The following is a 24,598-nucleotide window of genomic DNA, read 5'->3' on the forward strand; positions in this document are numbered from 1 at the left end:
ATCATGGGTCCAGTCCTGGGAAAATCAAAACCACGTTTCTCTTAGACTCAAACTTCTTCCATAGAAATGTAGAATCTCACAGATACTTTACTTGTTTTTTGTTTTTCAGACAGGATCTCCCCATGCACTTCAGGCTGGCCTGAGCTTACTTTGTAGCCCAGGCTGGTCTCAAACTTGCAACAATCCTTCTGCCTCAGCCTCCCAAGTGCTAGGATTACAGGCATGAGCCACCATGCCAGCTTCCTACTTTATCAATTTTTATCTCATCATTTCATACAATATATGAAACATGCTTGTAGAGAATACCTCATTGTAAACAAATATAAATCAAGATCACATTGTGATGTTTACTTCTGAAATCTTTTACTGTTCACAAGATATACAAATAAATTTCAATTTTGTTTTTCACATAGCTTAATTTAGTTATATTTTTAAAGGTCAAGATTTTTCTATGACCAATGATATATGTGTTTATTCTCATATATACACACTGAGAAATATATATATATAAATATATGCTTCCTAAATTGTGTATTCAAATATAGAATGAAAGTTACCTAAGTATTATACCTGCTAAACAAACAAAAATCACTGGATGTTTTTGCAGTTTGCACTTTTAAAAGCAACCGGTCTTTTTCTTACATTTTCTATACATTGCTTATTTCCAGTAAACTCTTCTGAAAATAACATTTTTGAAGAATGGATGGTTCTTTTTAACCATTAAATAATATGTGCAATGTATTAAATCGATGGAGTTCTTAATGGTAAATTTTAAATTCCTAGAAATTAAGCTTTGTAAAGCTTTGACCAATCAGATGCAATTTACAGGTGAAAAAATTAATCTGCACGTAAGTAGTTGTTCTTTTCCTGGTGGCCAGGATCCATCCTTTTAGTCAGTCACTGTGGTAAAAGTAAGCATTCCACCTAGAGGAAAACCCTTTGGAAACTTTTTAGTAATAAAAATCTAAGTGGGCCGGGTCTGAGGGATCCAGGAGGCACCAGACAGCCTTGTTCTGAAACCCCCTGTTCAGTTTACACTGCTGTATGCTATTCCTGTGGAGATGAAGCAGGACCTCTCAGACTGGGTGTCGTGTGTTAGTTCTGCTTCTGAGCTGCAGACCTGGGAACCGCTAACTCCTCTGGCCTTTGGTTTCTCATACATGGATTGTGAGTAATTACAAATGTTATCAGGATGAATAAAGGCCTCAGCACACTGCCGGGCTGGAGAAGCATCCAGTCATCTCCCTCTCTGTGGTGGTCTTTGGCTTTAAACACGAGGCGCAGAACCCGCAGATCAATTGCCTCACACACCCGGGAGGGAGTGTGACTCACCCCCGATCTGACTCCCCAAAGCTGCGGACCTGGGCATGGAGAAGGGGCCAGCGGTTCTTTGGGCCTTCAAAGCCCCTGCCTGGCCCTGCCGTTGTGGAGGAGACAGCCCACAGGGTGGGTATCCGGGGCGCGTGGTCCTTTGATGGAATAAAAAGACCCTGGGGACCAGGCGTTCCGGGACAGCTCAGTAGCACCCATGGCATTTAAGCACCGTGTCTTGCCTCCGTGATGATTTTTATAGAGTAGAAAAGGATTTCAGGGTGCATCCAGGGAGTCGGGAGTTCCCTAAGCATCTCGTGAGTTCCTCAGTCTCCTCTGTGATAGAGATGAAGCTGGGTGTGGGCTAAAAATCAGGGCTTGGAACATGGCCGCAGGGCAGTCGAGGGGCATTCCAGGGGCTCCCTGGGGGTCCCGATGCTGCCCCGAGCTCCAGCCAGCATTTATAGCAGCTGCAAACCACCTGGATCATGGGTGAGGTGCTGAGACCCTGCAGCGCCTCCCAGACAGGAGGCAGGAGGACCGCCCAGGCCTGGACCCAGGGTCCTCTGTATCTGGATCTGAGCCCCTGGCCGGAAGGCGCCCACCAGACAGTAACCAGCTGGGTGAAATGCAAAGCATGTGTCTTTTTTTTGTTTTTTCCTTCTATAATCGTGGGGCCACATGCTGGAGAACCATGTTGACTAAACCAGCGTCCACGTTTTTAACAGACAGGGACACAGCCACAGCTGTACACAGGCCAGTTCAGATTGTGCATGTAACCCTGTGCATTCATAGTTCTTTGCTTGGCAATGGGACCTTGGGATTCTTCATAGTAAATTTTATTTTTTCTTCTTTTTCATTTTTATCGGTACCGAGGATCAAACTCACTTGCAAGGCAGGTGCTTATGCTGCTGAGCTACATCCCTAGCCCCCATAAATTTTATTTTTATACATATAGAGTGTAATATTTTTTTGGTACAAGACTCAAACTCAGGACCTTGTGCTTGACAGGCAGGCGCTTGTGCCACTGAGCTACATCCCGGGGCCCTAGAATGTGATTTTTAATAGAAAATAAAATGGATACATCTTTAGAAAAGTGCACAATATTTCAGACAGGTATAATTCATTCCGTAGTTATCTGATGTGGACTGTGCGTATTATGCATTTTGGAAGCAAATCACATACCAATGATTTCTCTAAAGCATTTTGTACATATTTTGCATTTTCGTTACAGATACACAAAAGCAAGAATCCATTGTGGGAGGAGGGACAAACAGACACTGCTTCTACGGACTGCAGCCCGATTCCGAGTATAAAATCAGCGTCTACACCAAGCTGCAGGAGCTGGAGGGGCCAAGCGTGAGCATAACGGAGAAAACCCGTGAGTCCACCGCCCTCCCTTCTGATTCCCTATAGGAACCGAAGGCATCTAAAACTTCAGGATCTCAGAGTTCATTCCGTTTAGAAAATTGTCCGCCAGGGCCGCAGGGCCGTCGTGCCACAGTGTTCCTCACCCTCGGCCCCACGTCCCAGGCTGGGCTTCTCCCGTCCTCCCGCCATGCGTGAGGGCAGCGCCCTGGGCACTGCAATCTAGTCCGCAGGGGAAAGCATGGAGGGCGGCTGGAGGGGGACGCCCGGGTCCTGAGAGTGAAGCCGGGTCGCAGCCAGGGGCGGGAGCCGAGGTGTCCCGGGAGCGCTGGCCTCTGAGGACTCTCCTGCTTTTCCAAATTGGCTTGCGACCTCGTTCCCAGGAGGCAACGGCGGCGAAGGCTTAAATGAAAACCAAGTGCTTTCTACATGCTCCAAAGAGCAAGCAGGAGGTGTCCGTTTCTTGGGGTGGGTCTTCACGGAGAATCCCTGACCCAGAGGCCTCGAACATGAAAGTGATTTTGATAACACATTCGTGTTTAAATTTGTATCTCAAGTGTAACCCCGAGATCCCCGAGGACTTATGACTAGAGGTGGCCCTTCTTGGTAGCCCTCTGTCATGCATATGCATTTAAATGGACTAAGCTCTGGGGTAGATGTTTCAGCCTTCCTGGCTCATGCAGAAAGAAATTGTCATCCACAGAAAGTAAAGCCGGGTGTGGTGGCATAGATTTATAAACCCAGCACTCTGGGAGGCTGAGACAGGGCGATCATAAGCTTGAGCCCAGGCTGGGCATGTAGTGGTTTAAGGACTCCTTGCCTCAAAAAACAAAAACAAAAAACAAAAACAAAAAGAAGGCTATGGATATAGCTCAGTGCAAAGGCTCTGGGTTCAATCCCCAGTATTGGAAAAAGAAAAGAAAAGAAAGCATAATGAATGAGTTATATAATTTTTATAAAATATTCTTTATTTCCTAACACTGAAGTACTCAAAATGTTGTACTGCAGATGAATTTTGGAGACACAGTTTATAAACATCACATGAGAGGGCCAGGCTAAGAGTGCAGTTCAGTGACATCTTTCAGTGTGTCTAGAAAGTCCTGTTGGCATCGCCAGAATCCAGTTTTAGGGCTCTGTCCACCCGGAGGTCTTTCCTGTCCCACACGTCTGTCCCCTTCCCTGCCTGGTCCCCCGGCCCTGTTTTGCCAACCCTTTGCCCTTTCCGGACATTCACAAGTACAGACCCACACGCGGCCTCCTGCACCTGGCTCTTCTCACCTGGCGCCTGCCGTTGCGTTGTCGCACTGAGGAAATTGGTCAGCTGTGTCCCTGCCTTGCGGGTCAGGGTCTGGCGAGTGTGAGAACTGGGGTCTGAGCTCCAGGTTTGCTTGGCTGGTTGTCGCGTCCCTTTGGAGCCCTGTGACTCCCGCACCATTGGACACCTCTGAGCTTCTTTCTACTGGACGGTAGAATTAAAGCTCTACTTGCTTCCTCCACCAGTGGCGGGCAAGCCGTGCCTGCTGAGTGACTTCTGTGCCCACCACTGTAACCTTGGAGTAGAAGGGCTGGATCTCACGGTCAGATGTGCTTTCTCTGGGCCTTACTTCTTAAAAACTTTAAAATACTCTTGAAAACCCAGACCACCCTGCGACCCAGAGCCCAGGCACCCTCGTGGTGCCCATGTGCTGGGACCAGTTCACTGTGGCACACGTGCCCTGGGCTGTATAGGCTGTTCTTTGTGCCTGGTCCTGACCTGCCCGTCCTCTGCGAGCATCCCGGTTGTGACACCTGGCCCACTTCCGGCTCTCCTAACCTGAGCCCCACACTGCTCCCGACCACCTCTGGGTTAGCTCCAGCTGGGGCGGCCTCGTCTGCTGTAAATGCTGTCCCAAGACCCAGACATCTGTCTTCTCGTGGCTTCCACCCACTAGCTCTGGCTCAACCATGAAGCAACCCAGCCAAGCCCGATCCTTTGACTCTGATGGCACCGCGCCCTCTGGAAGGCGCGGACATCTGCGTGCCACACAGAGACGTGAGACATCTGCTCCCAGGCAGCGCGCTCCTCTTCCCCAGGCGGCTGGCACTCTCATTGATGAGGTCCCTGATTGATCGGCTGAATTCGGGGTACTCTTCCACCTCTGTCGGAAGGGAAGAGGAGGCACTGTTACTGCCAACTTTAAAATGAACAAATCTTGAAAGCGTTTTGCAGAGCTTTCAAGAAAAATTTTGCAATCCTAGTTTTGGTAGCGAGGTTTGTCAATTTTTAACTCGTGGAACATTTTAGCTTGAAGTAAAAATCAACCTTTAAAGCAGTGATGCTTAGATCCATGACAGCATAGCAGACATGGTGCACTGGCCACCTTTTCCCATTCTTTCTTTCCAGAAATCACCATTTCTGCCCCCTGAGGTGTCTTCCAGAAATTCTTTCATTTTTTTGACAGATGGGGTCATGCCTTGGTGTCCTGTGAGCTGCTCTATTTCACATAAGTAGCTTTGGACATTTTTCCATACCGTTACCTCATTCTCTTGGTGTCAAATCAATTTTTAAGTCATGTTACTTTATTTGCCCCAGAATTGGAAGAGCCCCTCACACTGATCTCTTCCAGTGGCCCTGCCAATGAAGGAATTCCTTCTCCAGCACTTCAGGCCGACGACCTGTTTGCCCGGACACAAAGCCTTTGGTTATTTGCTGGACATTTCCTTCTTGGGTCTGGACTTTCCTTTGTGAATGGCCTAGGCTGGGCAGAGGCTTTTCCAAGTTTCAAACTGGAATATGGGAATTTTTTGTCAGCTTTCCTTACATCTCTAGAGTCACGGAGGAATAGAAAAAAGATACGTTGCAAAATCCTATTTTGTGGGTTCCCAGTGACACCGTCCCTGCCTAGTACCTCGCCACGTGAGCTGGTGTGAGGGTCCCCCTCCGATGGGTCTCCTGACCCTTTCACCAGATGACACCTCTGCCCAGGGTGTGGACTTCGCCCCCGCAGCATCCAGGCTGAAAGCTCACTGGTGTTTTACATCGGGTCCGCAGAGCGGGAACACCTGTCACGGATAGGGGATTCTAAGAACAGAGGGTGGATCGTGTTCCACTGGACACCAGCGCCCTGGGGCTGTGGTGGGGAGAAAGCACCTTGAAGATGGATGGAGGGCCAGGCCGTAGTTGGACAGGGAAGGGACAAAGTCCATTGTGTGTGTGAAAGCAGCCAGACCCGAGTCTGAATGGGTGGCAGGATGCCTGCCTTAAATCAGCCCGGGGACCACTTCGCCGCTGACAGTTTGATTGGGGGACGGCTGCTGGGGGAGCCGGAAGCAGCCAAACCCCATCCGGAGCCTTTGGTCTGAGGCTGGGAAACAGTCGAGGCTGATCACGGGGGTTATTTGATTCCCCAAAGAGGACATTTGTCACGGCCACGGACACCCCCAGCCGCACCCAGCCCCCCTTCTGTGCTCCTCAGATGAGATTGATGTCTCGCTCCTTTCCTTTCTAGGGTCCCATCCTACGCCCCCACCAACCTTCCCTCCAACCATCCCACCGGCCAGAGAAGGTAAGGGGATAAAGAACGCGGTAGCCATGTGGCCCGCGGTGGGTGGAGGCTTCCTGTGGGTTTTATTTCCTAAAAACCAAGGCATTCGTAAAAGATATTCATTGGCTGCCCCACCTTCTCCCTCCAGTCAGTGCTTGAAAAACCATGATGTGATTTTCTGGGAAAACACCCATTTACTGATAAATTGTATGCACAAGGGGTGCGATTTTCTAGCAGATTTGTTTGATACTGCTCTCATTGAAAACAGGACAGTTTTCTCGGGGAAGAATAGTTGTGTAATTCATGGGTTAAAATGAGTCTGGGAGCCTGAAGTCCAGGGCGATGGTTCCCCAGCTGCCTCTGAAATCCAGTGTTACTTCATTCAGTAGATGAGCTGACTTTCCCCACCTTCCTGGTCGCAAAGCGGATTGGAAGAGAACGGAATGAAATCTAGTGGTGGGTTCAGGGTCAGCCTTATGGGGGGATTTGATTTGGCTCCCATCCAATTCAGTTTTGGACCACAATGGTGGTGAGAGCCGAGTTTGTGCTGGGAGGAGCAGGGCCCCTCTCCCAGTGTATGTCCCAGCCCAGGCGTGCTGAAAGCCATTGTTTAATGGTGGCACCAATAATGCCAGCTACCTAGGAGGCTGAGGCAGAAGGATCATAAATTTGAAGCCAGTCTGACAACATAAAGACTGTGTCTCAAACTTACAAAGTGGGGTACAGGGTGATAGCATAGTACTAGAGACATAGCTCGGCAGTAGAGTGTGTGGGGTTTGATTCTAATACTGCAAAAAAAGAACTTTTAACACAGTACTAGTCTTTGGTTTATTTAGTTTCACTCCTGCTAGGCCGGGGTGCTAATCCAGGATTCCCGCTCGCTCTCCGCCTCTTTCTCTGGCAGGTACCTAGCAGGCGGGGTGGGACTTAGAAAGTAGAGAGCGTGCTGTGCTGTTCCTGGAGTGAGAATCACCCAGCTGCTGCAGATGAGGGGCTCAGAGGGGAGGGTTATCTGCAGCTGAGAGCGGGCCTGGGGGGCGCACCGTGGGGTGGGTGCTGCAGAGCCCCACAGAGTGAATGGGGTGCACAGTGTTGGGGACCGATGAGGTGTTAGTGAGGCACAGAGGAGGGGGCATGGGCTGTGTGCAGACCAGGGGTCCCAGCCCTGTCCTGCGGGACTGGTGTGTGTGGAAGGGGACACAAGGGGGGCGCTGGGGGAAACCTTCTTTCAGGGACAGAGCTGGGGTGCAGTTGAGAGGCTGGGCAGGAGGGCGGAGAGGCGCACGCAGGTGGGCAGCCGGAGGGGGCGGGGAAGAGTTCTATGCACCACGCAGCTTGCAGCGCCTGTAACACAGGAGGAACAGGAAAGCGACACTCCTGTGGCCCAGGAGCAGCCAGCGGGGTCAGGCGCTGCAGGCAGGGAAGGTCAAAGCATCAGCACACAGGAGACGCCTGCTGGGGAGCAGCACACGGGCAGCGCGCCTTGCTGTAGTAAAGCTGAACAACTCAGGCGCCCGGCCGGGTGCTGGGCAGTGCTGCAGTGCCCTCCTTCATCCCCAGGCCGAGCCCTGGCTCCTCACAGCGCCCTGGGGAAGCAGAGGCCCAGAGTCGGATTCCGACTCGGCTGACTCTGAGGTCGGAAGGCTGTTATAGTTGGGAGGCACTGGGTTTATCCAGCAGGCCTTCGTGGGCGCTGGTGGAACACGTGGTTTGGAAGGTCAGCGGGGAAAGAGCCACTCGGCAGGGACGGCGGGTCTGAAGTTCTGCCTGTGACGGCTTTCCTGATGGGGCCTCTGCAGTGGAACACACTGTTCACTTTAAGCTGTCTGTGTCTGTCTGTCTTGCGTGCACTTAATGTAAAAAAGCCTATCCAGGGATGGTATTGGAGTCATACTGGATACTCACTAAACACATATTAAAAGTTAGGAAGAAGTTTAAAGAAGATAATTAAAAACAGTTTCGTATCCCAAAGGGAACTTCCTCATGCAGATTGATATATTTTCTTTGATTCATTAAGCAGATGTTTCATTAATAAGTTTTAAAATGGCTTTTTCTCTCATTTTGAAGGTGAAACAGTTTGCTTTTCATCTTGCTTTGAAAATGAAGGACTTGTTTTTGATTTATAAATGCAATTAGCAGACCTTACGATTCTTTGCAGCATTAGATCTAAAGTGCAAATTTGTAAAATTCTATAAATCACAGACCTCACGAGAGCAGCCTCATGAGAGACTCACTGTCCCCGGGGTATTTTTCCCGTTTGGAGATGGTTCGTTGTACAGATAGCTTTCAAGAGGGTGGGGTTGCATTGAATAAAATAGGGACTGGGTTTTTTCTTTTTAAGAAAGGGAAAGGACACATCTTTTCACAGAATATTTGTGTGCCACTGACCCGAGGTCAAAAGAGTCTGATTGTTGAAAACCAAATTATTTTGCATCATCATAAAACAGAATTGACCACAATGATCTCCAGCAGTGGAAGGGCACAGAGGCAGAGCAACCCAAACAGCTGGGGGAAGGAGGGCTTTGGAAATGAGCCTTCGGTGGACTAGGCGTTCACTGGTATTGGGCGGGTTTCTTTTTGTTGTTCAGCTTATTGGTTATGTGGATATAGCTCCTCCTCACTGATCACGGGTTGGCGATGCTGGCTTATTTATTCTCCTGACCTGTGCCCATGGGTGGTGTGGGCATAAACACTTCGTGAACAATGATGGAATCGAAATTTGCTTGGGGCCTTGGTTCAAATGCACATTGAGTTGTAGGTGAATCTCACCCACCGTATCCCATGCCCCCTTTCTTTTTTTCTCCCCCCCCCCAAATCCATTCTATTTCAAGGAGAAAAAAGACAAAAACAAAGAAAAGAATACAACAAAATTTCCAAATGCGTCAATCAGGGCAACAGTGCACACTGTCATCCCCAAATTATTCACCCAGAGCACAGGACATTCGAATTCAACTGTTGCTCCAGACAATACCAGCACAAACCTTTCTCTTCAGTGAACTCAGAGAAATCAATAGTATAACTATCTTAACTATTTTTATATATATATAAATGTTGTTCCTTTCAGCATCTCACACTGAGACAATAAGATGTTTACACACGTGTGTCTGATTTATTTCACTGAGCATGGTCTCGAGATGCATCCATTTACCTATAAAAGTCTCCAGTTTATCCTTCTTTCTAGCTGAGTAGCACTCCATTGTGTAAAGATACCACATCTTTTTTATCCATTCCTCAGTTGATGGACACTTAGGTTGTTTCCAAGATCTGGCTATTATAAACTGTGCTGCTGTAAACATGGGGCACATATATATCACTGTAGTATAATGTTTTAATTCTTTTGGGAAGATACCCAGAAGGGGAATAGCTGGATGGAATGGGATCTCTAGTCCCAGTCTTCTGAGGACTCTCCACACTGATTTCCACAGTGGTCGCAGCAGTCTACACTCCCACCCACGGTGGAGAAGGGGTCCTTTGCCCCACAGCCCTCTGCATTTGTGCTTGCCTGGTTTCTTGATGGTAGCCATTCCCTCCGGGGTGAGGGGGATCTCGGTGTGGTTTTGGTTCCCAGGCCTCGTTCTGACTCAGATTGCACACTCGGAGGCCGACTGGGAGCTGAGCTCAGACCCCCCAGGGTGCACGCCCCGAGGCCTCTGTGTCGCCCCCTCCTGGGTATAAAAGGGAGGTGACGGTGAAGGCACGTTCAGAGCGAGGCTGGGAGGATCGCCTAGCGGTTCTGTCCTGGGCCGAGCCTTGTCCCGCGGCTCAGTGGCGGCCGGCCGCGGTGCTCTGCCCTTCCTGAGCCGAGCGTCCCCTCCTTGCCAGTGTGCAGAGCCGCCAAGGCCGACCTGGTGTTCATGGTGGACGGGTCCTGGAGCATCGGGGACGACAACTTCAACAAGATCATCAGCTTCCTGTACAGCACCGTGGGCGCCCTGGACAAGATCGGCCCAGATGGAACGCAGGTGAGGCGCGGGCCCAGGGCGCACGCTGGCCCCAGGAGAGGGTTTCTCCAGCTGCGTTCCCGTTGCTCCTGGGGGACACGTGTGGCCAGCTAGAAGGAGGGGTGCGAATGCTCGGAAACTTTGGAGCTCGGCAGACTACAAGAGAAAGAGAGAGCAGGTCGGAGGATATTTCTTTTATAGACAAGGACAAACGATCTCATTTAATGACAGAATGGTGGCCACAAGTAACTGTGGCTTAGTGAAACACACTTATTCATTCAACAAATATTTTTGTCTTTTTTTTTTTTTGAGACAGGGTCTCACTGTGCAGTTCAGGCTGGCCTTGAGCTCACTTTGTAACCCAGGCTGGTCTCGAACTTGCCATGATCCTCCTACCTCAGCCTTCTGAGTGCTGGGATTACAGGCATGTGCCACCATGCCTGGCCATACAACAAATATTTATGGTTAACAGTTTTGAAAAATAAGCAAAAGGTAGTTCATTAAAAAAGGGCTCAAAAGTTCTCCATGAATAATAGCAAATAGTTGGAAATGAAGCCAAGGAGGTTTATATTGTGGTAGTTAAGTCCACAGATTTGGAAATAGAATATACCTGGCTTGACTTGGTATTTCTGACACTGAGAAGCTGTTAGGATATTGTGAAAATTACTTATTCCTCTGTGCCTTGACCTGCTCATATGCAAAATGGGTAGTATAGTAAAAGTTACTTGACAAGTTGCTCCATAAGAAGATCTTTGTAAGAATTCCAGCCCTGATTCTCTGACATGTGTCCATGTAACAGGCTTTGTCACCTGTTTTCCATTTGTCAAGAGTGGTGAAAGTCCCAGGCTGTACAGAGACATTAGAACAAAAGCAAAAATTAATCCAGTAAGAAGATACCATTTACTCTGTCTTCAAATTCGATATGTAGCTTGCACATTTTAATCCAGGGAGCGCAGAGTGGGCTAAGGAAGAAACTGAAGTGGTAGGGGACAAACACACGGCTGTGTGTGTTCCCCGGCCCAGTGCAAGTCCACACGTGTGTAACGGTGCACGCGCCTCCTCCCTCCAGGTGGCGATGGTTCAGTTTACTGACGACCCCAGGACGGAGTTTACGCTAAATGCTTACAAAACCAAGGAGACTCTTCTTGATGCGATTAAACACATTTCGTACAAAGGAGGAAACACAAAAACAGGTGAGGCCAAGAGATGCCCAGCCACGCACCACCGGAAATGGTGGACATGATGACCTTTTTGGAGGCATAGTATTTTAAAGTTTTTCTTTTACTTCAGAGCACTGTCCCTACCGTGTTCCCCCCAGCAGAGCAGGCAGGGGAGGGTGTAAGACTGAACCGTTGCCCTGTGTGTTTCAGGAAAAGCCATGCAGCACGTCCGGGACAGCTTGTTCGGGGCAGAGGCCGGGACCAGAAGAGGCGTCCCGAAGGTCATCGTGGTGATAACGGACGGGAGGTCGCAGGACGAAGTGAGCCGAATCTGCAGGGAGATGCAGGCGGACGGTAAGGGGTGCGGCGCCGTGGGGGGGCCGTCACCACGCGGCCCACTAAATAAGCTTTGAACGATGACCAGGTTGCTGGCCTACCTTAGTTTCTCCGTCTGAACCACAAAACAAGAAAATAAACTGAAATAAACACTTCAGCCGACTGTACCTTATCCCCTAGATGTTAAAATAATCACTAAAAGCGAGCAGCCATAAGGCTGTTTCTCAAATGGGAGCACTTTCGTCCCCAGCACTCACTGGAGCCTGGGCCTCATTGAGTTTCTTTAAAATGGAAAATTTCTCTAGGCGATGATAGAATAATGATCACAGGAAGAATTCAAAATGTGCACGGCGCTGATGAACTGTAAAGACTGAATTAGCTGCCCCTCTCCGCCACTCTAAATAAACATGTTTTAAACACTCGCGGCCTTCAAAGGCCGGTACTCTGTGAGCGTGTTTTGCGCCCTGTGAAAGCCCCAGCGATCTGTGTCCCTTCCTCCCGCCACAGGCTACAACATCTTTGCCATCGGCGTGGCCGACGCGGATTACTCGGAGCTGGTGAGCATCGGCAGCCAGCCCAGCGCCCGCCGCGTCTTCTTCGTGGACGACTTTGACGCCTTTAAGAAAATCGAAGATGAGTTAATTACTTCTGTCTGCGAAGCTGCGTCAGCAAGTTAGTGCCTTGGGGATGAGCGCCTTCTCGTGCTGTTAAAGTTTAAAATACCGAGCTGGGCAGGTGCTGCAGGCATCTATTATAATCCCAGCGCTCAGGAGGCTGAGGCAGGAGGAGCCTTGTGAGTTTGAGGCCAGCCTGCGCTACAAAGTGAATTCAGGGGCAGCCTGAATCACATAGTGAGACACCGTTTCAAAAAGAGAAAAAAAAATTTAAAAAATAAAGTCCAAAATGCCTAATGATAGTTAGGTAATCAGTCCTGTTTTGAACTGCGGAATTAACTCAGAGCTGCTTGGCTATGCAGACAGTCAATTCTACGGTTCTGAACAGACAGACTCATCCTGCTCTCCTTTCTGGGGAGGATTTTGATAATGACCTTCCAACAAACCAGTTGTAGTGGCCATGCCTGTAATCCCAGCATGTGGGAGGCTGAGGCAGGAGGATTGTTGCAAATTCGAGACCAGGCTGGGCTACAAAGTGAGTTTGGGCCAGCCTGAACTGCATAGGGAGACCCTGTCTCAAAAACAACAACAAAAAAGACCTTCCACAGCAGGGGAAAGTACATCTTTAAAAGCCACTGAGTTTAAATAAATGTAGGAAATAGTCTTCAGAAATGTACTGAGTGTTCTCATCAGCGAGCCCATTAGAAACGAGACATTTCCCTACACGCGCCCTCAAGAGCACTGTGATGATCCCAGGAGGGGAGGGAAGCAGTGGAGTTTGACTTTAAGGGATTTAGCTCAGAGGCATAAGCGTCTGCCTTGCAAGCAGGCAGTCATGAGTTCAATCCCCAGTACCGATAAAAAGGAAAAACACACACACACACACACACACACACACAAAAAGAGTGTGTCAGTCTGCAGAAAACAGGACGGAGCTGTAGCCACGGGACTTGGTGGCTCTGCTCCTCGATTGACTTCCTGCTCAGTCTCTTGTGCTCACAGCGGGGAGAGGGATGCCTGGGAGCCACCCACCTTGGGATTGATGTTGTTTGTTTTGCTTTCCAGCCTGTCCGATGCTGCAGAAGGATGGCGTCGAAATGGCAGGTAGGCACCATGGCGGGCTTTTCAAATCCAGATGTCTGCAGCGGCTCCCGCTTGGAGTCCAGACGTGTGTTTTATTTTTTAATCCTTTATTTAAAATGTTTGAAATATGTGTCTGCTTATTCTCTCTCTCTCTCTCTCTCTCTCTCTCTCTCTCTCTCTCTCTCTCTCTCTGTCTCTCTCTCATTCACCCTCCTTTTCTCTCTCGAAGGATTTAAGATGATGGAAGTGTTTGGTTTGGTTGAAAAGGACTTCTCCTCCGTGGAAGGGGTTTCTATGGCGCCCGGTACCTTCAACGTGTACCCGTGTTACCAGCTGCACAGGGACGCCCTGGTCTCCCAGCCCACCAAGTACGTTCCCCCCGCCGGACCCTACGGCCAGCCCCTGCCTATTAGGTCTCAGTGTTAAAGAGCATCAGGCTGAATGACTTGTGATTGTTGCTGGTAGTATTTTCTGTGATGTTTAGCACAGGCGATGCTTATATTTGTTTAATAACATCAGATTCATGTATAACGCTGATTGAATTTTAGCATCTGTTCATCCAAGAAACTCAGTAAGAATAGCTGATACTTGTAACCGCGGGGTATCATTCTAAGTGCTTATGTGTGCCAACTCACACTGCAAACACCTCTGTGAAGCAGATGCCTGTATGATTTCATGCATTTTGTTGTGTTTTGGTGTTTGTTTGTTTGTTTGTTTGAGACAGGATCTTGCTATGTGGTTCAGGCTGGCCTTGAACTCACGACTATGTAGCCCAGGCTGGCTTGGAACTTGTGGCAACCCTCCTGCCTCAGCCTCCTGAGTGCTGAGGTGACCTGCCTGCACCACCACACCCAGTTTATTATTTCAGTTTTACAAATGATGCCACAGACCAGAGTCAGATCACACAGTTCATTCAGTGCTAACACTGGGTGTGCGCCTGGCAGGCAGGGTGGGAGCTCAGGCTCGGAGCTGGTGCACGGTGATGCCGTGGCTCGGGTGGTTTTTATCTTTGGAAATCACAGCAGCACTGACAGGGCTGGGGGAGTGGGACTGGGCCGGGGCAGAAGCTACGTTAAGCTATGCGCCCCTCTGTGCAGTCCGCAACCCCGCCAGGGTGGAGCTGTAGGGCTGTGTGTGCAGAGCGGTGTCTGCCGGCAGCCTACACACCACACCCAGATGGGCACCTCGTGGAGGTGGAGCTGGAGGGGCTCTCAGTCCTTAGCACAATACTAGGACACACGGCAGAAAGCAGGAAAACCCAACACTGTACACACCGGCTGGGGAGAAACACTGTTGCACGGGAGCTTTTAACGTTTTCAGTGAGAAGTGTGTGAGTTCTGAACCAACCCTCGAGAGAAGACCGTGACACCCTGAAGTACCGCGCTTTGGACAAAACTTAAGAAAAACAGGGCCAGTGATAGAACATTTGCCGGCACGTGTGAGGCCCTGAGTCGGATCCACAGTGCTAAAAAGGTTAAAGAAGATGAAAAAGCTTATTCAATGATGCTAAGACAGGAATGGGACAATAAATTGGGCAAACGTGCATTTTTCAAACACTGGAAGGAAATTTCTGTACCTCATCCAAACAGGTCTGGATGGGATTTATGGCAGTCTCCTTTGTTTTTTCAAAAGCTGGTGTTATGAAAGCATGTTTCCTGCAGAATCAGAGGGAAAACTGTTAAAGGAAAGATTCAAATAAAACAACAGTGCTTCCTTTTCCCCGCAGGTATGTGCACCCGGAGGGATTGCCTGCCGACTACACGATCACTTTTCTCTTCCGGATTCTTCCTGAGACGCCACAGGAGCCCTTCGCGCTCTGGGAAATTCTGAATAAAAATTCCGCCCCGCTGGTTGGGATCATTTTGGATAGTAAGCACCTCCTGTGTGTGTTTAGGTGATGGGTGTGGCCTGCCTTGGCCCGGTCCGCGTAGATGACAGGATGTACGCTCTTGAGTCACCTGGGAATCTAGAAGGAGGACGGAGCCCGTCCGGAGATGGGGAGTCCCTGGGTTTGGCAGGGGAAAGCTGAAGGGACCCGGGAGGGGCGCGTCTCTGCGTGGTACCCTGGGTTGTCGCCGTGATGGTCAAGTAAGAGGATCCTCAAGGGTTGGGTTGGGTTAGCATCACCGAGGTTTTTAAACTCAAGATTAGAATGAAGCCAGGGACCAAGATGCCCCTGGCACTGCCGGGTGCCCGCTCTGAGGTGGGTAAGGAGAGCGCTTTCAACATACAACTCTGATCTGCAAAAGGAATTTTCAGCACCTGGCAAAGAACTGATGACTAAACAGAGTGTGATAACGCTCTTTGCGTTGCTGCTGAAACAGGGAATTCTTAGACTAGAAGATCACCAGCGTCACTAAGTCCCCACGTGTCCCGGACTGCAAAGAAATCTAGAATCATTAAGACCAGTGTGCCCGTTTGAAAGCAGAGTGAAGAATTTCCCTGCACCGTAGGCATCGGTGGGGAAAATATTACTGTTTTTGATAAGATGAAGGGGTCAAGCTTAGGAAGGCTTTTCTTTGCTCTCAATGACTGATTTCCCCGGGCGGCAGGTTCCGTGTCCCGGAGCGTCCGTCTCTGCAGTGGGACGCCCTCTCTCGGACGTCCCTGTCACAAGGAGAAGTGTGCATCGTCCCTGCCCTCCCCCAACCGCCCGGTGGTGAAACCGGTTAATTTGGGGTGACTAAAAGCCTGGGGCACCCCGAGGCCGTTAATTAATTCACCACCAACAGTTTCAAAACAATGTATCCCTTATTTTCAGTCTTCAGTTGAATTTTTGCAGAAGTTTTTCACCTGTCTTAATTGGGTCCACATTTTGTTTGTTTGTTTGAATAGATGGTGGGAAAACGCTAACGTATTTCAACTATGACCACGCCGGGGATTTTCAAACTGTCACTTTTGAAGGACCCGAAATTCGGAAGATTTTCTACGGGAGCTTTCACAAGGTCAGTAAGCTTTTGGTATACATATGTATCCTCTCTCCTCTTGTCTGTGGGGAAAGAAGCAGAGATGGATTTTTGAAAATCCAGGGTGCTTTGGAGTGAGGATGGTGACCTTCAGGGCTTGTCAGCAATGCCCAGAGGTTCCGCTGAGGAGTGGGGACCAGGACACAGGCTCTAGGAGACACAGGCAGACGTGACCCAGGGTCTGCACTGTGTCCGAGGCAGAAAGGATCACTGGTGTCCGTGGCCACCAAAGCACGTGACAACACTGCCTGATTACTGAATACAGCACTAATATTTTTACACACGTACAAAGCAGCCTGTCATAAAAAGTCACCCTGCAGCCAGGCGTGGTGGTGCACCCCTATAATCCCAGCACTTGGGAGGCTGAGGCAGGAGGATCACTGTGAGTTTGAGGCCAGCACAGGCTATATAGGGAGTTTGAGGCCAGCCTGAACTCCACAGGGAGACCCTGTTCCAAAAAACAAAATGAAACAAAAATTTACCCTGAAAACACTGTTTACCATCGCACTTTCCTTGCTATTATTGTAGTAGATTGGCACTTGTGGTAGAACTCTGTTGCTTAAATCCAGGACTCAGGAACAATTCCAGGGGCCAGCGCAGGGGGTGCAGTCCTTCCCTCCTCTGCGGTTGGTTGCCTTCGTGCTCTGCAGATAGCTCTGCACCTTCCACTCTGCAGGCGGAGCAGAGAATGTGCTCTAACACCCAGCAGAGCCGCGCGTCCTGCCGGGCTCTGTCCCCTCTGTGAGAGGGAACAGATGCTGCCCTGAAACATGCATCCCGGCTTCTGTCTCACGACTGGGCCTGTGGTCAGATCAGCCAGATGACAGCTCGGCTGCCTGCCGCGGTTTTGAACGCCGTAACCACACACCACATAATCCCAGGAGCAAACGGTGTGTGTCAAACTTACTTTTTCGTGGGCTGGCACATGGATGTAGGTGAAGATTTAGTAGTTTAGGGTTCAAAATGACCCTGTTAGCGGCTCTGGCCTTAATATTATTTAGCCACCAAGTTCTTAGGATTTTTCTTGATCACTCAGAGTTTATTGCAAGGTAAGGGAGATGCAAAGCATTTGCAATTTCGTGAGTGTTCAAAGTGGCGCTGTCGCCCTGGCCCGCGGGTCAGGCATGAATTTGCAGTTCTCTTTCCATAGAAGTCTTCAGGCACTGTAGGCGGAGGCTAGGCTTTCTTTCCCTTGCCAGAACCCAAAGACCTAGAAGTAAGATTCAGTACATTGGTTGTAATGAGATTTTTGTCCTATAGAGTGATGAAAAATATTCCCACACCCAAAAACACAGAGGAGTGGAGTTCCATCCTTCTAAATACCATGCTAAAGATATTAATCAGAAGCAGGGTGTGATGGAATTTCTTTCAACAGTCTCTCCCTCCTTGAGTAATGGGTAACTCTTTTTTTCTTTTCTTTAAGAGAGGGTCTCACTATGTAGTTCAGACTGGCTTGGATTCACTGTGTATCCCAGGTTGACCTTAAACTGTGGTGATCCTCCTGCCTCAGCCTCCTAAGTGCTGGGATCACAGGCATGTGGCCCATGCCTGGTGTATAACTTTTTTTGAAAGAAAAAGATTCTCAGGAACCTCACTGCTGACTTACGTTGTCTTTATCTTTATGCAACTTAACTAAAAAGTTTAAGTCCATGTGCATCCAGCTCTGATGGAATAAGGAAACAAAAAGAAATTGAACAAAGCCAGTAAAATGAAAAGTGGTGCACTTTACATACAGATGGGGTTATTTCAGGGACAGGCAGTGTCTGCTTCCCGTGTAGATCGGTCTTAGCTGCTTAACCCTTGTAACTTTAATTTGTGTCGCTCAATTCTTTCTGACGGTCCTGCCCTGATATCTTCCTTTAGGCAGCAGAGGTGACGTTTTTGTCTTTCACTGGAGGTGAAAACATTATTTACTAACTTCACTCTGCCCTGTAACCTGCCCAGTCAGTCGCCTGCCAAGTACTCATCACACAGACACCCTCACGAATCCAAGTGTTTCCCTAAGGTGTTGCGTAGAACTCGGTCAGAATGTGCGACCTGGTTTGCCCAGAACACACTTGCCTTTTATTGTCACCTAAAACAATAATGCAGCGTCTCTGGCCCTCACAAAGAATGCGCGGCCCCCTCACGGCGGCGTCCTGGGGGCTGTGGGGCTGTAGCTCGAGACGCGCCCCCTGCACTAACCGAAGGGCCTTGGTTGGTCTGGGGCTGAAGTCAGCAGAGCCACCCCGCCTCCCCCTCAGATCCATTCCCCATCTCTGGGGACTGTCAAAGTGGACTAGCCAGTCCTTGGAGTCCCTGGGTGGCTGTGGTGGTCTGTCACCTGCATTTTGAAATTTTAATAATATCCTCTTAGCTTACTATGCACCTGGCGAAGATCTACAGTACCTTGGAGTTCCCAGGTGTTCGAGATGTCATCTACATGGGGGTGACGCGTGGCCTTCTCCGCCCGATGCGCGGTGACGGTGACGGAATGCCCCCTCCTCCTCTTCCCCGTTAGCCTCCTGCACCATCTTCTCTCTCCCCAGCTCCACGTGGTTGTCAGCAAGAACTTGGTCCAAGTGGTTGTGGACTGCAAACCCGTAGGCGAGAAGCCGATAAATGCGTCTGCTAACATCACGTCGGACGGAGTAGAGGTCCTCGGCAGAATGGTCAGGGCCGAGGCCCCCGGGGGGAATTCCGCACCAGTAAGTAGATGCTCAAGTAAGCCCGAGTGGTGGCCGTGGGAGAGGCCTTGGCAGTATTCCCAGAGGGAAGTTTGGCAAAGGGAGGGCCGGGAGGGGGATAAACAGACGAAGATTCTTTAAATGTGCTAACACATGTACGTTCAGAGCTCTTGGCAAGAGGCTTCTGCTATCTTGCAAGGGCGATGTGACAGGAATTAAAGCACTTTATTTTCTAAGTGCATTTCAGAATTATTATAATGGTGTGATATGCACCATGTGGTTTGTCATTTATTGAGGATCAAACTATAAATAAACCTCATTGATATACGAAATAGAAATCACACAAACTCTTTGCCCTTTATCCCTGAAGAGTGGACATAGGTCTCTAATTTGGTTTAGATTCAGGCACTTTAAACCTGGGTGCTTGCTATCAGTCGTGTGAAGTTTACCTTAATAGTTCCTTATGCCACAGATCATTCCAAATAATACAGTCTTCATCATGCAAAATGGAATTTAAATCTGGAAGACTTTCAGCTGGCAGAGAAATCACATTCCTCTCACTCGGCACCCACGAAAATGAGTAGCGGAACAGGTTTTGGGTTTAATACCCTGCATGGCGGCCACTTAGCGGCATGCTCTAATTTGAGTTGTTCTATGATTAGTAAGGCTTTTTTCTTACAAGCAATTCCAACGATTCTCATAAACATTGGTCTTTTATATATAAGAAGAATCAAGATCATCGTGAATCACTTCTGTCTCCGCTTTCACGGATCTGTAGAATTAGCCATCTGTGTTGAACTTTAGAAACATCGAAGTCCCTTTAAGCTGAAGATGATCTTGTACAAATGCGGGTTTACATGGTGACAAATAAATAAATGCATGAGATTGGAACAGACTGATGGAAGGGACGGGGGCGGAGGCAGCAGGAGCCCCCACCGCCCTAGAGTCCCCTCGAGAAGCAGCGCCCTGCTGTCCTCTGACCTTGGACACCCAGGAAGGGGTCCCAGAGGGGTGGAGTGACTCTCGTGGGGACAGGACGCCTTTGGTGACATTCCTCCTCTGTGTCTTCTGCCCGCTTCCAGTGCGAATGCAGTTAGGAGCTTTATAACTTCCACACCTTGATTCACGTTGCTCGGATCTGTTTTCACCGAGCTACCACGATACCTTCCATTGCTCGCAGACCTTGACGGGCAGACGCATGCTACTTAGCTCAACCCTGAGCGCTGAAAGCTCTTTTGAAAGTTCTTTTGTTCCCGCTACTGCTTTGGAGGTTAGATGTTTGGAAAAGACTGTAAAAGCCATGGGAGGCCCCCTGTTTTCAAGTCTGGTGAGGGATTTTAGGAATGTTTACATGACAGTGGGAACTTGTCTCCTTTTATCCTGTGGTATTTGTGCTGATTATAAACACATACTTTTTTTCTTAATGGATGGTGCTTGCAGGACTTTAAAAGACATAGTTAGCAAACTCAGGGCATTTTATACCGTTAACTGGCTTATTGGTAGATGGGATCTTGGAAGGATGGGTCTAAGAAAGAAACAATTTTAGGTGTGTGAGAATGAAGTCCAAATCACTTAATTCCATTATAATAATTTTCTTAATTAACTTTGAGTAAATAAAGCAAACAGAGATCCAGACTGAGAGAAAGATATTTGAAGACAATATTACTACTATTACTGAAAGAAGCCGATAATACATTTTCCATCTTCTGCCTTTTGCAGACCTCTGATGCATAAATTTAACTATTACTCTAAGTATTATTCAGTGCATAAAACCGAAATAAGCTCTTTCTGTTGCACACACTTCATCCCTCCAGCCAGAATATAAATCTCCAGAAGAGACACACGGCATGGACTTCCTTTGAAACCACCATCTTCCACCATAGCATAGTAATATCAAATAAATCCCTCTAAACAGGGCAAGCTCTCAAGAAATACATGGCAGAAGTTAAACAGGAAGTTTTCTGCTTGAATTCTATCATGCACTTTTAAAAAGGCTTTGTTTTGTCTATGTTACACCCACTGTGTGGCCTGGCCAGCACCCTGGCAGCACCTGCCGAACCCCCGTATAATTATAATTTATGTTTTACCAGTATAATTTTATAATAATAACATATTCCAAATTACACTGTGTGTAATGACTATACTCCAAATATATGACCAGGAACCATCAAAGAATAGATTTCTGGAAGCACAAGGTTTCAGGGTTACTGGTCCTAAATCTTCACTTTCGAGCATGAGAAAAATGTAATTAAACAGTTCACCCTCTGTGGTGACTGCCAGCCGGACGCAGACAAAGAGGAATTTATAGACACCCATAATTAAAGGGTTCTTTGTGAGGCTAGCAGGAAAAAACTCACAGCTTTTGTTAAAATCTAGAAATTCACAAAGATTACTAAATAGATGTTCAGTTTTCCACTTACTAAAAGATTTAATTGTGTTGAAAAAAATGGCATTAGGTTAGATCTTGGGAATGTGATCGGAAACTCAGACTGACTTTTGAGGGGGTGGGGGGTGTTGCTTAATTATTTTGGCACAAGGGGAAAGAAGACCCGGTCTTCCTGTGGAAGCTGCTCCATCTCAGGAGGCATCCGCACTTCAGTAAAGGTAGGAAGGGAAGTGCTGTTAACGGGTGGACGGTGGCCTCCCGGTCAGCGTCGCCTGCCAAACCCAGCAATGTTCAACCAATGCCAGATGGCGGAGGCTCTAAAGATCCCGTCTTTAAAGAAAATGTGCTCTGTAAGCCATGGATGAGGGGTAGATGAATAGATCTAGGGATACGGTAGCTACTGCTCATAAATCACCCACATTCTGATAAAAACAACCCGTGCCCAGCAGTGCGGGTTTTCACCAGCCATGCTGGGGCAGGGGAGCTGAACTAATGTACGGGTTCGGGGGCTTCCGTGTTGCTGTCCGGGCCCACGTGGAAGGAAGCAGCACCGGGCCACTCCCACTGGTCTTTTTCCTCCTACGAGGTCGCTGCTACTTTTGCTGATACTGGGTGAGATGACTCCAGAAACCTTCTGAGCACCTGGCATAGGGTCCGGGTCCTGTTTCCTGCTTAGGTGATTATCCAGCTGGCACTTATTTAGTCCCCAACTATTCAATGAAAGAGAGCTTGTAAACTATGTGATGGAGCCATCAGTCACTTATTCACTTAGTTGGGGGTTCAAGTATCACTTGCTTTGGTCCTCTTGAATTCAGGTTTATCTGGCACTGGCCACCTCCACGATGCCCTCCAAATTCTACCTCAACAGGATCCAGGTGGGTGCCACATCTGCCCTGACTGGCAGGAGTCCACCCTCCCCCCATCCCCCAGTCCATCTCTACACAGAGTAGGCGATTATGTCACTGTAGTCACTGGTGACTGGACGGGTCTGAGGATTGTGGTGACACTGGTCATTAGGGGCAGACAGGCCATGGAGGAGGTGCCTTCTGCCCCTGCCCTGACCACCAGAGCCCCCAGGAGTCACCAAGCAACAAGAAGAAGCAGAAAAACATTAAACACAGTGGAAATGTCACTCTCCATGAGATTGCCCACTCTGCCCAAGGATGTAGCACCAGTCTTTAGCCAGAGAACTTTCTAGAGCCATCAAAGAGCCCCCGAGGGCCACATGGTCTGTGGTCTGCAGTGCGGACACGGGGCAGCTTCAGGACATCATAGATGACATGCTCGGTGGTACCGAGTTGTGCCCAGCTAGCTAAGAAGCACAGGAAACATTTCAATAAAAAGGGGGTCAGACACCAACAGACAGAAGCCAGCTGTAGACCAGTTGGTGACCCTACCCAAGCAGGTGCTCCATGATTTTTAAAGAGCGGCAGTGGGTTTTCCACGAATCAATAGCCTGTGGAGTAGCATTGGTTGCCACAGTTTATTGTGTGCCAGCGACAGGTTAGGAAGGATGGAGTTTTCTGAGATTATCAGTGTGATCTTCCAGCAAGCCTAGAAAGAGGGCTGCCTTTGTCCCCGCTCTACAGATGCAAGGACGAGGGCTTGAAGAGGCTAGGGTGACTTCCACAGGGTTCCTGCTGGAGACTCCGGTGTGGTGGAAGAACCTCAGGCACAGGGAACCCAGTCCCCACAGTGCCACACGTCCTGGCTGCTCCCTGCCACATGCAAAGATTCCCCAGCGTTGGAGTGATGACCTGGGAAGAGGTGGTGACCGACACTTGCCCTACAGCGGGTCTCTTCCGAAATATTTCAATCCCAGCCAACAGGAATTACTATTGGTTCTGTTGCCTGACTTGATCGGAGCCTTTGTGGTTTCAATAAATGGGTCAGGACAAGTGCAATCACTCAGTTCAGTAGCTGACAGGTGGCGAATGCTGCGTACTCTTCTGGTTTTGCAATGGAGTCAACAAAAGTTAGGCGTCAAGTTAAAAGCCGAAGATGGGTTAGGTCTGTGGTCATTTGTGGGCCTGGGAAAGTTCTGTATAAAAAGCTCAAGTATGCCTTGACTTTAAATTATAACTTAGTTATGTTAGAAAGAAATCAAAAGATCAAATCTGTGCTCAGTGCAGTTAAAGACGGGGGCACATTCTGATTCCTATTCACACATCAAATGACCCAACTGCTGAAAAATATTTTAATCTTATTTCCATGCTAACATTTGACCCCAAATGACTTGCCTTTTGTGTTACACCCAGCCAGAAAAGTCCAACAGTGAAAAATGAGCATTTGTAATTGAATACGTAGTCCCTTGAAAGATTACAAAAATGAAAGTAGGTTTTGTGTGTGTGTGTCTTTTTTGGGGGAGAGGTACAAATTTATCTTTTATAATTTTCAGTTACTTAAGAAAGAAAGTAAAAAGTGCTTTTACTATTGTTTTGAAGCACATTTTCCTATATTTTAAGGTGCTCTGATGGGAGCCGAGACCAGTCAGCTCTGTATTGTCATTTCTTGTATAATTTGTACAAATATGTCCGTGTGGGATTTTGGAATGAAATCCAGAGTGATTTCATAAAAATTTTTTAGTCAATCCCCAGAAATGTGCCTCTAGGAATCTAAAATGTTATGGGTGCAAAACAATGATGAATAAATTTCTTGTACTCAAAGATTTCATCTAACTCACAAAGGAAAGACTGCCCACGTGCAGCATTCCTCAGGCAGGAGGGTCCCCAGCGCTTAGTGGGCGTGGAGCCCTTGAATAAGAATCCTAAAGACTCTGCAGGGTGTGAGGGCCGCGGAGGGTTGTGTGCAGACGTGATGCTATCTATCATAGCTGACTGCGCGGTCAATGTTTATTTGACAGGCTTCGAGAAAGCCTGGTGCATACGGGGTCGTGGAAGGCCTTCGGTTTAAGAAAATCTCTCCATGCATGAAAAGTTTTTTACACTGGGGCTTTATTCAGAAATGGAAAATTTCTTAACGGGTGACTGTTTCTCACACTTAGCTGACGTTACTAACCTATCACAATGGCCCCATTGAGTCAAGGTCCTGGATGGAATGGCCTTGTGAAGTTAGACCAGGCTATCTGTATTCTAAACGTTAGACCCATAGAGTTCCTGTGTGATTTCTCCAAAGGTTAGTGCCATGTGTTGCAAAGTAAACCACACATTCCTTGGGCCGTCCACATGCCAGGCAGAGCAGGGCTTCAACGTGTGCTTTGATTGTTTAAGCTTTTAAAAATTA

General features: G+C 48.5%; 1 protein-coding gene across 4 annotated transcripts in view; it reads left to right on the plus strand.

The window, feature by feature from the left end:
• The window catches only part of Col14a1 (collagen type XIV alpha 1 chain), a 174,272-nt gene that overhangs the window by 97,953 nt on the left and 51,721 nt on the right, over positions 1 to 24,598 (plus strand). For all 4 annotated transcript variants that reach the window (XM_063257679.1, XM_063257681.1, XM_005008223.3 and 1 more), the window contains exons 24-34: positions 2,546 to 2,692; positions 6,168 to 6,224; positions 10,026 to 10,165; positions 11,214 to 11,337; positions 11,515 to 11,658; positions 12,148 to 12,312; positions 13,320 to 13,358; positions 13,567 to 13,705; positions 15,064 to 15,206; positions 16,173 to 16,282; positions 18,832 to 18,990. In XM_063257679.1, coding sequence (XP_063113749.1) covers positions 2,546 to 2,692; positions 6,168 to 6,224; positions 10,026 to 10,165; positions 11,214 to 11,337; positions 11,515 to 11,658; positions 12,148 to 12,312; positions 13,320 to 13,358; positions 13,567 to 13,705; positions 15,064 to 15,206; positions 16,173 to 16,282; positions 18,832 to 18,990 — 1,367 coding nt within the window. The remainder of the gene's footprint in view (positions 1 to 2,545; positions 2,693 to 6,167; positions 6,225 to 10,025; positions 10,166 to 11,213; positions 11,338 to 11,514; positions 11,659 to 12,147; positions 12,313 to 13,319; positions 13,359 to 13,566; positions 13,706 to 15,063; positions 15,207 to 16,172; positions 16,283 to 18,831; positions 18,991 to 24,598) is intronic.

Source organism: Cavia porcellus, unplaced genomic scaffold (assembly GCF_034190915.1).
Source record: "Cavia porcellus strain 051 isolate PalLab524CR breed Dunkin Hartley unplaced genomic scaffold, mCavPor4.1 scaffold_10, whole genome shotgun sequence".
NCBI lineage: Eukaryota > Metazoa > Chordata > Mammalia > Rodentia > Caviidae > Cavia > Cavia porcellus.